The sequence below is a fragment of the Lolium perenne genome, chromosome 3, assembly GCF_019359855.2.
Source record: "Lolium perenne isolate Kyuss_39 chromosome 3, Kyuss_2.0, whole genome shotgun sequence".
Classification (NCBI taxonomy): domain Eukaryota; kingdom Viridiplantae; phylum Streptophyta; class Magnoliopsida; order Poales; family Poaceae; genus Lolium; species Lolium perenne.
In genome coordinates, this window is record NC_067246.2 from 279,962,947 (window position 1) to 279,975,563 (window position 12,617).

At 44.2% G+C, this 12,617-nt stretch overlaps 1 protein-coding gene across 3 annotated transcripts; it reads right to left on the reverse strand.

Moving 5' to 3' along the window:
• Positions 1–502: 502 nt before the first annotated feature.
• On the reverse strand, positions 503–11,917 carry LOC127344356 (F-box/LRR-repeat protein At1g67190). 3 transcript variants are annotated; one of them, XM_051370593.1, is made up of 4 exons: positions 11,331–11,917; positions 9,760–11,251; positions 7,654–7,724; positions 503–802 (listed from the first exon to the last, which is right to left on the reverse strand). In XM_051370593.1, the coding sequence occupies exon 2, from the start codon at positions 11,069–11,071 to the stop codon at positions 9,818–9,820; it is 1,254 nt and encodes a 417-aa protein (XP_051226553.1). In that variant the 5' UTR covers positions 11,072–11,251; positions 11,331–11,917; the 3' UTR covers positions 503–802; positions 7,654–7,724; positions 9,760–9,817. The 3 variants fall into 3 exon arrangements, with proteins under 3 accessions (XP_051226553.1, XP_051226552.1, XP_051226551.1); XM_051370592.1 differs by having other exon boundaries at positions 7,654–7,763; XM_051370591.2 differs by lacking the exon at positions 7,654–7,724.
• Between the last annotated feature and the right edge of the window lie 700 nt (positions 11,918–12,617).

Here is a 12,617-nt window from a genome sequence, read left to right on the forward strand (position 1 = left end):
TCGAGGAAGGGGTTTCAGCAGTGTCGTTTTTAAAGTTGACTCTGAAGATTTGGTTCGACTTCGGCAAAATAGAGCTAATGATCATTCAGTGATCAAGCAGGTTTAGGTTTTAGATGAGATTAGTGAGCTGAGTTTGTTGTTTACAAATTTTAGCTTAAGTCATGTTCATCGCGAGGCTAACTAGGCGGCTCATTCTTGTGCGAAATATACAAGTTTACAAGATGAGTCGTTTCCTACAATGCTGAGCCACCTGGTTTACAAGATGAGTCGTTTCCTTCGATGCTGAGCCACCTGCTTTTCTAGTTCACAGCCTGGCTGATTGTAACTTGATGTGATTTTGATGGCTGCAAGTTTCTAACGCACTTTTTTCCTTACTATGGTACTTAAGGGGGCTGAAAGATTTTTAATGAGGCGGCTTGCTAGCTTTAATATATTATCTTTCAAAAAAAAGCATGTAACTGTATGCTTTAAATGGTAGGGGTATAATTTAGAAAACTTCCACTTTCACAGCATAATCAATAGAATTTCGAATCAAATGCTGTGTCATGAATATCCAAAAGATGTTGACATGATGTGCATCTAAATCTCAACTGAATCAATTCACTTCAGTTGAACAAATGTAGTAGAATAAAGGGAGATGATTTCTCAGAAAATAAATGGGGTTTTGCATCATGCATTGGCAAATGCAGGAATTTTCAATTTTGTGAATAGGTCACCCCGACTGTCTCCATCCATGTGCAATGCTACGTCCAGCTGCCGATTATAAACCATGTGGTTTTCATGAAGTAGGATAGAAAGCGAACTGCAAGATGCATAGAAAACATTAGGCATGGGGTACAATCAAAAGATAACAACCAGATTAATGTTGCACTACACGGGGTAAAACTAAGAGATCAATATCAGAGCGAAATTTTGTAGATTCAACTCTTATCAGTTTGTAATGTTGTATTTGAGTCAAAACCAGTAAAGCGATACTGTGGCAAAAAAAAAAAAAAAAAAAAAAAAAAAAAAAAAACAGAGGAAGTACGGAAGCAACGATAGAAGCCTATAACCGGCACAGAATAGTCCATCTATAAGCTATTCCAGGTACGTTGTTGAACCGTGAGCTCATCTAGGAGCTGCTAGATTCCAGGTACATGGTTAAACTGTCAAACAGCACAGCACAGTTGACAGCACTCAGTAATAGCACCTGCAAGCTAGTCCCCTAGAAAAGGGCGAAGGTAACAGGAAGAAAAGTTGTCTGCCACCATTGTCTTGTAGAATCAGTGCTCAGGAACATGTTACCACGAAAGATGTCTAGGATCCAAATTGATTTTCTTTAACTGAAACCAAATAGCTTTGATACATATATTTAACTTATTAGAACAGTGATTGTTCACCAAAGTGGATACACGAATCACTTGTTTTTGACGGGAAAGAACAACTATATTAATAAGGCCCGGCTAAATCGCCGGCCACCATATTACAAACATCAGGTGGTAGATCTTCAAACCAAAGAGCAAAAGAGTCCAGCTCTCCTCTAGCACCTAATGCAGCCAGCTCATGAGCTGGTTTGTTACAAGCTCTGGGTACATGCTCAAATTTGAAACTAATAAAAGATGTGGCTAGAAGGAACTTTATATGCACCACCAGGGATCCCAGGCTCGAGAGGTCATAAACTGTGGATTCCATTGCTTGCTTCAGTATCATGCAGTCCGTAGAGAAGATAATCTTGCCCATACCTTGGCTCTCAGCAATTGGAATGGCATTAACTAGGGCCATCAGTTCCGAGTGTAAGGCTTCTGACGCAGCTGGGATGGCACCGGCAGCGGCAAAGATGGCATCGCCGGTATCATCTCTGGCTATAACACCCCATCCACCTGAACCTGATCTTTCAGAGAAGGCGCCATCTATATTTATCTTTACCCAGTCTACAGGTGGTGGCTTCCATCTGATCTTCTTTTCCACTTTTAGATCTTTTTCCTTTTTAGCCAACAGACGCCATTCATCAGCATGCCGCATGATCAGGAACTGGAGTTCAGGTATATCTAATTTGCATTCCCCATGTCTATGCTTGTTACGTTCCTGCCACCAGCACCACAAAAGAGCAATACTTTTAATACAGTCATCTTGAGCCAAAGTTTGGAGGATATATAGTATCTGCACAGGATTTTTACATTGGCACAACTTGTCACGAACTGCTTCAAGCTCAAGGGCCGCCCATAGCTTCTTAACCCATTTGCAGCGGAGAAAAAGATGGCCACCATCTTCAAAAAGTCTGCAACATATTGGACATCTGGTATCAAGTTCAACACCCCTCCTTTCAATATTCATATATAGGGGATGACTATTATGGCCGAAGCGCCACAGGAAATGCATCACCTTGGGAGGGCAGGGCATTTTCCACAGCTTCTTCCATACCGATTGATCTGGAGAAGGTCCCGAAAACGATCTATGCTGCCGAAGCTGTAACTCAACATGCAGTTTGTAAGCAGATTTAACAGTAAATATACCTCTATTGTCGCGATGCCAGGCTAAAAAGTCATCTACCTGATCCACAATCGGAATCGCCAGGATGATGTTGGCCTCCTCCGGGTTGAAAGTCTGCTTCACCAAGTCATGATCCCAAGTGCCAGAAACAGGGTTAATCAACTCGGCGACTTTTGTAAGGATCGAATTACCCCTTTGGCTGGTCACTCTGCACGTTACATCTTTAGGTAGCCAGGGGTCCTGCCAAATGTTGATGCACTTACCGTCTCCAACACGCCATATCAGACCTTCTTTCAGGAGTTGAATACCCTTGAGGACGCTGCGCCAAACATAACTGATACCTGGTTTGGGGACAGCAGAAAACATGTCACAATCAGGAAAATAGATAGCTTTTAGGACCTTGGCACATAGTGAGTCTGGGGATTGAATCAGCCTCCATCCTTGTCTAGCCAGCATAGCAAGGTTAAAGGAGTACAAGTTCCTGAATCCCAGACCTCCATCTGCTTTAGGTAGGGTCATTTTTTCCCAGCTGACCCAGTGCATGGGATGTTCCTTTTCCTGCTGCGACCACCAGTACTGACAAACCATCTTAGCAATACTATCACATAGGCTTTTTGTTAGGTCAAAGCAGGCCATTGCGTATGTGGGAATAGCTTGAGCCACCGCCTTAATCAGAATTTCTTTTCCTGCACTTGAAAGGAAATTCTCTTTCCATCCTTGAATGCGTTTCCATATCCTTTCTTTAAGATATTCAAAACAAGCCACTTTTGATCTGCCCACAAAGAGTGGTAGTCCCAAATATTTGCCTCCATGAGTTTCAGTTTGTAGGCCAAGCATCCATTTTAGCTCCTCTTTCATACCCCGCGGTGTACTCGGACTGAAACTCACTACAGATTTGTCTCTGTTGATTTGTTGGCCCGAGCATTCTTCATATGTCTGTAACAAGGAATTCACCGCTGCAGCACTTCTGTGATTGGCCTCCATTAGGAGCAAGGAGTCATCCGCAAAGAGCAAATGGTTCACAGCAGGGGCAGAAGGGGCTAGGCGAATACCCTTAATATCACCATTTGCTTGTGCATAATGCAGTAATCCCGAGAAGCCTTCAGCACACAGGAGGAAAAGATAAGGCGAGATGGGATCTCCTTGCCTTAATCCTCTTCCCGGCACTACGGCCTCAGACAGTTGGCCATTGATCTTAAATCTGTAGGAAACCGTGGACACACACTTCATAACCAGCTCAATGAAGGTCCCACAGAACCCCAGCTTCTCCATCACACCTCTAAGGAAAGGCCATTCCACTCTGTCATATGCCTTACTCATATCAAGTTTGACTGCCATATAATGTTTCCTCCCTCTCTTATGTTTCCTCATAAAATGAGACATCTCATAGGCCAGAATGGTGTTATCTGATATTAACCTTCCCGGGACAAAGGCACTCTGATTTGGAGAAATGAGATCTCCCAAGATTTTCTTGAGCCTATTGGCAAGCACCTTGGAAATGAGTTTATACACCACATTGCAGAGACTAATTGGGCGTAGGTCTTTCAACTTTTCTGGGTTCTGAACCTTTGGGATAAGTACCACAATGGTTTCATTCCATCCCTCTGGTATACTGCCTCCCCGCAATACGTGCAGCACCTCATTCACCACTTGCTCCCCAACAGTGGGCCAATATCTCTTGAAGAAGATCGCTGGCATGCCATCCGCACCCGGGGCCTTTAGATCCCCCATTCCATCAAGAGCATTTTTCACCTCCTCAGCAGTATATTCTGCTTGTAATGCCTCATTCATTTGGGGAGTCACTCTAGCTGGAATGTGGCTAAGAGCGTGGCGTATGTCAATACCCGCTATGGGAGTAAACAAGGAAACATAATAGTTTGTAATTAACTCCTGCAGGCCTTCGTTTCCTTCCACAAGTCTGCCATCCTCCCCTTTCAGCTTATGGATTGTGTTTTTCCTTTTCCTCTCCGAAGCGCAAGAGTGGAAGTAATGTGTGTTCCTATCACCTTTTTCAAGCCACTGGACATGAGCGCGTTGACGCCAATAAATATCCCTTTGTTCCTCTAACCTTTCTAGCTTAAAACGAATTATCTGTTCCTTATTGACTATATTCTGTGAGAGAGGGCTTCTTCTACATTCTTCAAGCTCGACATTCAGTTCTTTAATTCTTTTTTCCATATCTCCTAGAACCTCTCTACTCCAAGTATTGAGATCGCTAGAGACTGATCTCAGCAGATCAGCCGTGTTCTGTGCACCCCTTAGTTTTGCTGTCTCCCAGGCATTATTGACTATCATATCACAGTCGTCTTCCAAGAGCCATCGTGCTTCAAATCTTTTAATTTGTCCACTACTCTCCCTCCTATTGCAATTCTTACTTCCAAATAGAGAGATAACGACAGGTCTATGATCAGAATGCTCCGGGCAGCCATTCAGCACCTTATATCCTGGAAATCGGGCACGCCAACTAGGATTGGCAACAGCCCTATCAAGACGCTCACGGATATAGCCTTCCACTCGATGGTTGTTATTTCTCCACGTGAACACATCTCCTTCAAACCCCAGGTCATTCAAATTACAGAATAGGAGTGCCTCACGAAATCTGTCCATGAAAATTTGGGGTCTAGGAGCTCCTCCTTGCTTTTCAAAATTAAACAGGATTTCATTGAAATCGCCAAAACAGAGCCAAGGCAGGTTTGCTTGTAGGTGGAGTGTACGAAGGAGGCTCCACGTCTCCTCCCTTTTATCCTGCTTCGGTTCGCCATATATGCCAGTGAGCCTCCACTTGAAACCATCATCTTCAATAATATTCACATCAATGTGCATTCTGCCCATCCACCTGAGTTCCACATTTACACCTCTCTTCCAGAACATTGCTAAACCACCACTTCTACCCTCACAGTCTTTTGCTAACATCCCTTGCATCCCTAACATATTCCTGAACTTTTCCATCTTCTTTTTAACTAATTTTGTCTCTGATAGAAACAAAATGTCGGGGTCCTCCTTCTTCTGGAGAGCCAGAAGACCACCAACTGCAGGCCTGTTCCCCAATCCCCGGCAGTTGTGCCCAACAATTCTCATTGGGACTCGCAGGGCTGTTCCGACAGCCCCGCTTCACTTGGTGAGTTACCTTCCACTTCCATCTTCCCTTTTTTTGCCATCTGTTTCTCCTCCTCATCAATCTCCATTTGTTCTGGACTCCTCTTCTCTCCCAGCTTCACTCTCATTTCATCATTATTTCCCTCCTTGGTCCTACTTCGCCTTCTGAAAGTGTTACCCCTCTCTGTATTTTTCTTCTTCTTCTCTGTCACATACTCTTTAGACTCCCTGTTCTTCTCTGTAGCTTCCACTCGGCTTTCCACTGCCTCTGGTTTCGCCAACACATGAGTCGTCCCCTTTCCTTCCAAAACCATGCTCCTTTCTACACGGGCTTGGTCTTCTAGTAAACTCTGTGTCTGTATTGTCCTCTTGTCCCCTTTTGTTTCCTCTTGCTCTTTTCTTTCTGAAGATGCATCCCAATCTAGCGTCCTTCTTGGTCCATCTGAATTCCCTTCCACTGTCTTCTTTGTTGTCCTCTTTAAGGGACTTGTGACTTCCTGTTCCCTATCCTCCCTGTTTGATTTTTCGGAAGTCATTTTGTTTGATTCCTCTTTCCGCCAAGAAAAGCTATTGCTTCCCGCTGTACCTCTTCGATCCCCAAACTCGTAAGATCGTCCCCCACTTCCACTTCCACTTCCACCACCACCACTCCACCTCTGCCTCTCCGAACTGTTCTGCTTTTTTGGTATGAATGCACGAAGCCAGCTTCCAAATTGCTTCTCCTCCCCTTTCTTTATTTGGACCGGGCAACATTTGTCATCATGACCAATGATCCCGCAGTTGTAGCAGAATTCCGGAAGAAATTCATATTCGAAGGGACACCATTTGCTACGCCCCTCTTCCCCCACTTGGATCATCATTCCCCTCATCAGTGCCTTGGTAATGTTAATTCTCACTTTAATCCGCAGATACTCTCCTGTCGCAAGGTCATCTTCACCAACATCCACCTCCAGACACTCTCCCACTCTTTCCCCAATCATTTCCCCAGTAGCTTTGTTCATCTTTCCCAACGGCAATTTCAGGATACGGATCCAGATCGGCACCTCACTAAACTTATAATCTTCAACTGATTTCATAGGATCATACTCCTCCACTACCACTAGGTCGTTGTTGAACATCCATGGACCATTATCAAGGGCTTTCTTTTTACCTGAGGTTTGCAGAAGAGTGATCATGAAGATATTCTCCCCCCTGCGGCTGCACTTGATGCCTCGTATCGGACACCAAATTGGGCCCAGTGCTTGCTTCAGCCCCTCCGTCGAGGCTAATTTCTCCGACAGAACCTTGACCAAGATTTTTGGCTCCTCTGGAATTTTTCCTCCATCAACCGCCACCTCCATTTGCTGTTCACCGATCCTCAGCCCAGCCAGCTCCGCCTCTGTGAGCTTGAGATTTCGTATCATCCCCTCAACCCTCTCCATCTTCGCCGCCCACCGCCGCCGGCACCCGGGGCGCCGCCCTTCCCTAGAAAAAGTGTATTACGACCACGAGCCTAGGGAACCCGCAGAAGGCTGTGAAGTGGTGGGATTTGGGAAATAGGTGTTGGATCTCACTACCACGAGCACGGGAATGCTCTCAGCAAGGGAGATTGGACTGGAAAAGCGCTCGATTTGAGGGGGAAAGACTTGGTTTTGAAACCCTAGTTTATCGCCTTGTTGTCGCCCTGAACAGAGCACCACCCGTCACTCCTGGGACGGACCTTCCTACGACGATATGCCTGTTATACACGAATCACTTGTTAATCCTGAATTTGTAGACCATTAATTTCATCAGACATTTAGTTTCCTAGTGTCATTCTCGGAAAAAAAAAAAAACGAGTGTATCTCCATCTCTAAACAATAACACTACAACATAAATCCCAATGATCATTATAAAAATTATTTTTCAACCAGAAGAATCTACAACTTATGAAAAAGCAATGCTACACACTTATCGTTGGGCATGCATTAACAGAACAGGCTACAGAATAGCACGCACGATTATGCTAGTACAAACCATCGCGTGCTTAACCACATCCAAATAACACTTCATCATAACTTGTTTACACCATGGCAATGTGTTCACACAACTAGAAGTTCAAGATCTAACCTGATTCTAAAAAAAACAAATGGTTGACCATGATAGCAGATTAGTGCTCCTCAAGAATAGCAACAGTTTGCCTAGTGTTAAACAGAAATTACTCGATCAGTGGGCTTGAACTGCAATCACACGTTCCACAAAAAACAGAATCTAAGAGACATAAAAGTTAACCAACAAAAATTCACAGGTTAGCCACAGCCACTAAGAAGCTCCGGGTGATGATCCTAGGATTGAAACTTATCAAGGCTGAAAGGAAAGGCGTATAGCTTAGATGCCAGTAAAACTGATATTGCAACACTAAATACAACACTATCATCGGCTCTATAATACTCAGAGTGCGATTTTGCACCGCATGCTGGCTGATATGCAAAACACTGTAGCGTCAACGACAACTACAATAATTCCTAAATTCAGTTTAAAGCGGAGTATATGTGTATATCCTCAATTTTCTGGACCAAGTTCACGTCTGTAACTATCCCAGTTTTATATGTCAATCTGCATCTTAAACTGATGTGATAAAAAACTGAGCATATTGCTGTTTTCTCATGAAAGCTTGTGTGAGCAACCAGTAGGCAACAAGAGTGCAAGGCATGGAAAATCAAAACACAAGCTCCAAAAGCTCCAAAAGCCCCAAAACTATGAAAGTAGTTTTACATCTTAGCATATGGTAAATCGAATTGCAATTGTTAGTAGCACAACAATTCAAAGCTCCAAAAGGCCAAGAACCTGATCGTGTGTCATGCCTCTCCTGCGACTCTTCCATAAACACAAATACTATTCACCGATTAAACTCACTTACATCTATTCAAAGCCCTCAGTCCCTACCAGTCTACCACCCGAGCATTCAATCCAAGTAACAAACTTGAGTTAGTACTATATAAGAACGTCATGGGCGAGATTTTAGCGAAAGGATAAGAGCACAGTGCATGCCTACTGAATTTTATAGTGTTTGCTAGTTACTAGCGTATCATCACTGATTTAAATCAAATTTCCAAGACCTCAAAATAGTTTCTCATTTGTTCAAAGGGTTGTACTTTAATTAAAGGGAAGGTAGAAAAACTTTCTTTTATCTTCAAGAAGGTAAGAACAACATACAACATGTGGTACAGCAGGCATGTTAGGCTTAACCACGTGAATGACTCAAGTCAATCGACAGCAGCCCAATTAACCACAATACTGGAATTCTGTAGCAGCCCAATTAACCACAAAACTGAAATTCTGTTGCCAGAATAGCGGCCCTTAGGATACAGCCCAGTTAGCAGGGAGTGTGCCACTCATGGTTTTTAAGGCGTCCTAAAGTGCACTCTACCGCCTAAGTGGGCAAAACCCTAAGTCGCTGGGGCGCGCTCTATCACCTAAGTGTCCTAATGAGGACGCCTTAAAAACCATTGGTGGCACTGCAGCCAAGATCTGACAGCCAGGAACGACAGAAGCACGAGATCAGATGGTGTACAAGGTTGGAGTGTTAGAGAGATCCTAGACTGTCCAGTTGTACTGTCCTAAATAAATAAAGGGTATCATCTATCCTCTGGAAGCATGCGTGCTGAAATTCAGTACTCTATCACGCAAACCAGAAGAAGCTGGATTCTAAAAGTGACCAGAATATACCGCAAAGTAAAGCCCTTGTATAGAGGCAGATATGCACACGGAAATAGAAATATGAAAAGGCGGCCTCTCTATTATACGGGCATTCAAGTAAGTATTGGTCAACTACATGCATATCAGAGTTCAAACGACCTGCGCCAGCAGCTAAGTCATATCACTCTCAGTAGGAGCTGAAGAAGCACTTCATAAGGGCTATGTTGTAACTATATGTGGCACATATTAATGCTGCTACAGCACAACATGATTCTGAAGGTTTCAAAGTTTTCTTTGGCATATGTGATAGACTCAAAGGTGAGTAACCAAGACGTCACACAGTAACCTTCTAAATGAAAAAATTGACAATGCAGCAGCAAAATACGCAACATGATAACACCAACCAAGAATAATTTTACACGAAGATAGCCAGAGATGAGATATTTGCAATTAGACATTTAAAAATAAAATAAATTGCAGAAAGTACAATTGCAATGAGGATATGCTGGTCGAAGTTCAAAACCCCAAGAATATTACCTGATGTCACGACTTGAACAGAACTAGGATAAGGGTGCCCACTTGACCTAGTGGATAATCACTCATACTCAAATTGCACATCAACATGCACATACTTTCTCATGAGACAGACTATAAAAGAGGTGAAGCTTGCTAACATCTTGCGCTCTTCGCGTGTTTTTGCCTCAGAAAGAACACCATGAATGACAAGTTTCTTGAGATTTGGACACTTTTCAATCATTCCAAACACCCAGGGTCCAAAGTGCTCACTTATTACTGTCCAGCCAAGTTCCAGAACCAATACATTCTCTAGTGGTGACAATCCTTGGAGGCTATAATGAAGTAGCCCATCTCGTAATTCATAACTTAGTGAAAGATGCCTTAGAAGAGGAAATGAAACAGCAATAGTCTCCAAGTCCACAATCTCATCCTCATCATCAAACACAACACCCCATAAACGTAGTGTCCGCAAGTTACAAGCTCTAGAAATCATATTGTAGAACTTTGGCCAGACTATCATGAAGTTACTCACATCCACGACCTCCAGATGATCTGTACTCTCCCCAATATCCAAATGTGTAACACTCACATCATCAATCTTGAGATGCTTTAGTGTACCCTTCCCAGAGAGCTCAAACAAATCAAGGTTCAAAGCATTCAGGTGCAGGACCTCCAGATTATCTGCATCGAGTATGATCTTGTCTACACCGACTGTTTTTACAAAAAGGCTTTTCAAGGTATGGCTTGTCAATTCCATTGTAGACAGCGGATCAGAAGTGACAATCTCAAGGACATCGAGTGCCAGTGACTCAATCTTTGGACAAGCAGCAACTAAAAGGCTCAAATCCAGGGCAGAAATGCTCACATGCCTCAAATAGAGGGACTTAAGACAAGTGAACCTCTGGTAGCTAGGTTCAACACCGGTGATTGTGTTATGGTCCAAATCCAACACCTCCAGCTTCTGTCTCCCACACTTCTCCAGGATGTTCACATTAGGGTTGGTTTGGATGTTGTAATACAAGCATCGGAGCGTATCCCTGGTATACATTAACCATGCAATCACAGGTGCTGCGGAGAACTCATGTGTGTTATCTATATGTATAGAGAGGCACTGCAGCCCCATCGTCTGAAATATAGTCTGCGTGATGACGATCTCCAGTTGACGTGTAGTCATGTCTCGAGGGAAGTCGTCAGAGTTGAAGGACAGTGAGTGGAGATGCTTCCTACAGGCCTCCCGCCACTTCCGACAGACCCCAGAGGCAACCATTACATCGCGTGCAGCACTAAGCTGTGCAAAAATGTTGCCAATAACTTCAACCGGGAGGTGCTCCATAGTTACTTCCAACTGAATTGTCCGATTTGATCAGCTAAATCCAAATGCAGAATTTGCCCAATCACAGTCAAGACAAGTGCAGTACTCAACAGAATTCATGGGGTGACAAACATTTCGGGATGTGTGATCATCAATGTAAATTCTATGAGCCATACATTTCGATCCAGTCACCTTACTTCCCTGTGAAATGGCAATGATAGACAGTCATGTGAAGGTCAGTGGGGTTTAGCTAATCAACTGGATGCAAACAAGCGCATACCTCAAAACGCAACGGCCAAAGGTCCCGGACTGGGTGGAGACAGCAGGAACGCGGTGAAGAAGAATGGGAACTTGGATGGCGGCGGCTGTAGGGGGGCCGATGGTAGACTACGGGAGATTTAGGGCTTGTTTGATGGAGGAAACATGCCTTGGCCGGATACCTCGCCGGAAGTTGCCTAGGCCGCCTTGGTTGATTGGCGCAAGCAATCCGCTCCAGGCCAATCGGACGCCTCGGCACCAGGCGCCGCCGTCTTCCACCCGTAATCACCGGACAGATACACGCGGCACCGCCGTCCTCCCCTCTAGAACCAGAAGCCAGTGGATTCCGCGGCCTCTTCCTGACCCGACCGGGCGCGGAAATCGATTTGGCGCCGCCGCCCGTGGAACCGATCCGAAACCTCAACCAGCGGCGAGAAAGGGCTTGTAGCTGCCGGGCGTGGACGATGACGACCGGATCTCGAGGAGCTTGGCCTTACTCCTCGATGCCGCCGTCGATGACCAGGCCGCCGGGATCTCGTTCTCCGCCCGATGACAAGGGTGTCCGTGGTTCTATTCCTCTTTTTCTTTCCCCCACCGATCTTTTTTCCGGTAATATCGAACAGATGGTCTGATTTCGTGTTAAGTTTAACGAATTCACTGAGAGGCGTATCGCAGTCTCTTAGGCTGTGTGTTTGGTAGCAAAATATTTTAAAGTATTTTAACAGTTTATCAAATAACATAGTTTCAAATGCTTTCATTTGTTTGGCTGTGAGCCTGTGACTACAGACTGTAGTATTAATACCTCATTGACAACTTTAATATGACCTCTGGTAAACTTCTATGTTATGAGAGTAGAAGTAACTTTTACATTTGCATAACATGCATCTCTAAAATATGGGAAAATTTTGAACTTTTTTACTTTTAAGAACCAAAGTGGCCAGATTTGAACTCCAATGTCGAAGTTCACCTAACTTATCCACCAAAATTCTACTCCATTGTATGTACAATTGAACCATGGTCTCTCTAAAAAAAACAATTGAACCATGGCTGAGGGTGAAATCCTATGGTGGAGGTTCCATTATACTGAAAAGACCATCAGGATTAACCAACAAATGTAGTTGGTCACCCTAGCATCGTGTAGACAACACTGACCAGATCTCCCGGAGTGGGACATGATAGTGTCAGTTGTACCCTTTTTCCTTTTCGCATTCCTCGGATATCTGGTTGGGATGGTTTCTTGGGGAAACCCAACATGGTGGGAGCACGTAACATCCCCTTCCCATCTGTGAAATGACAACTATGGTATCGT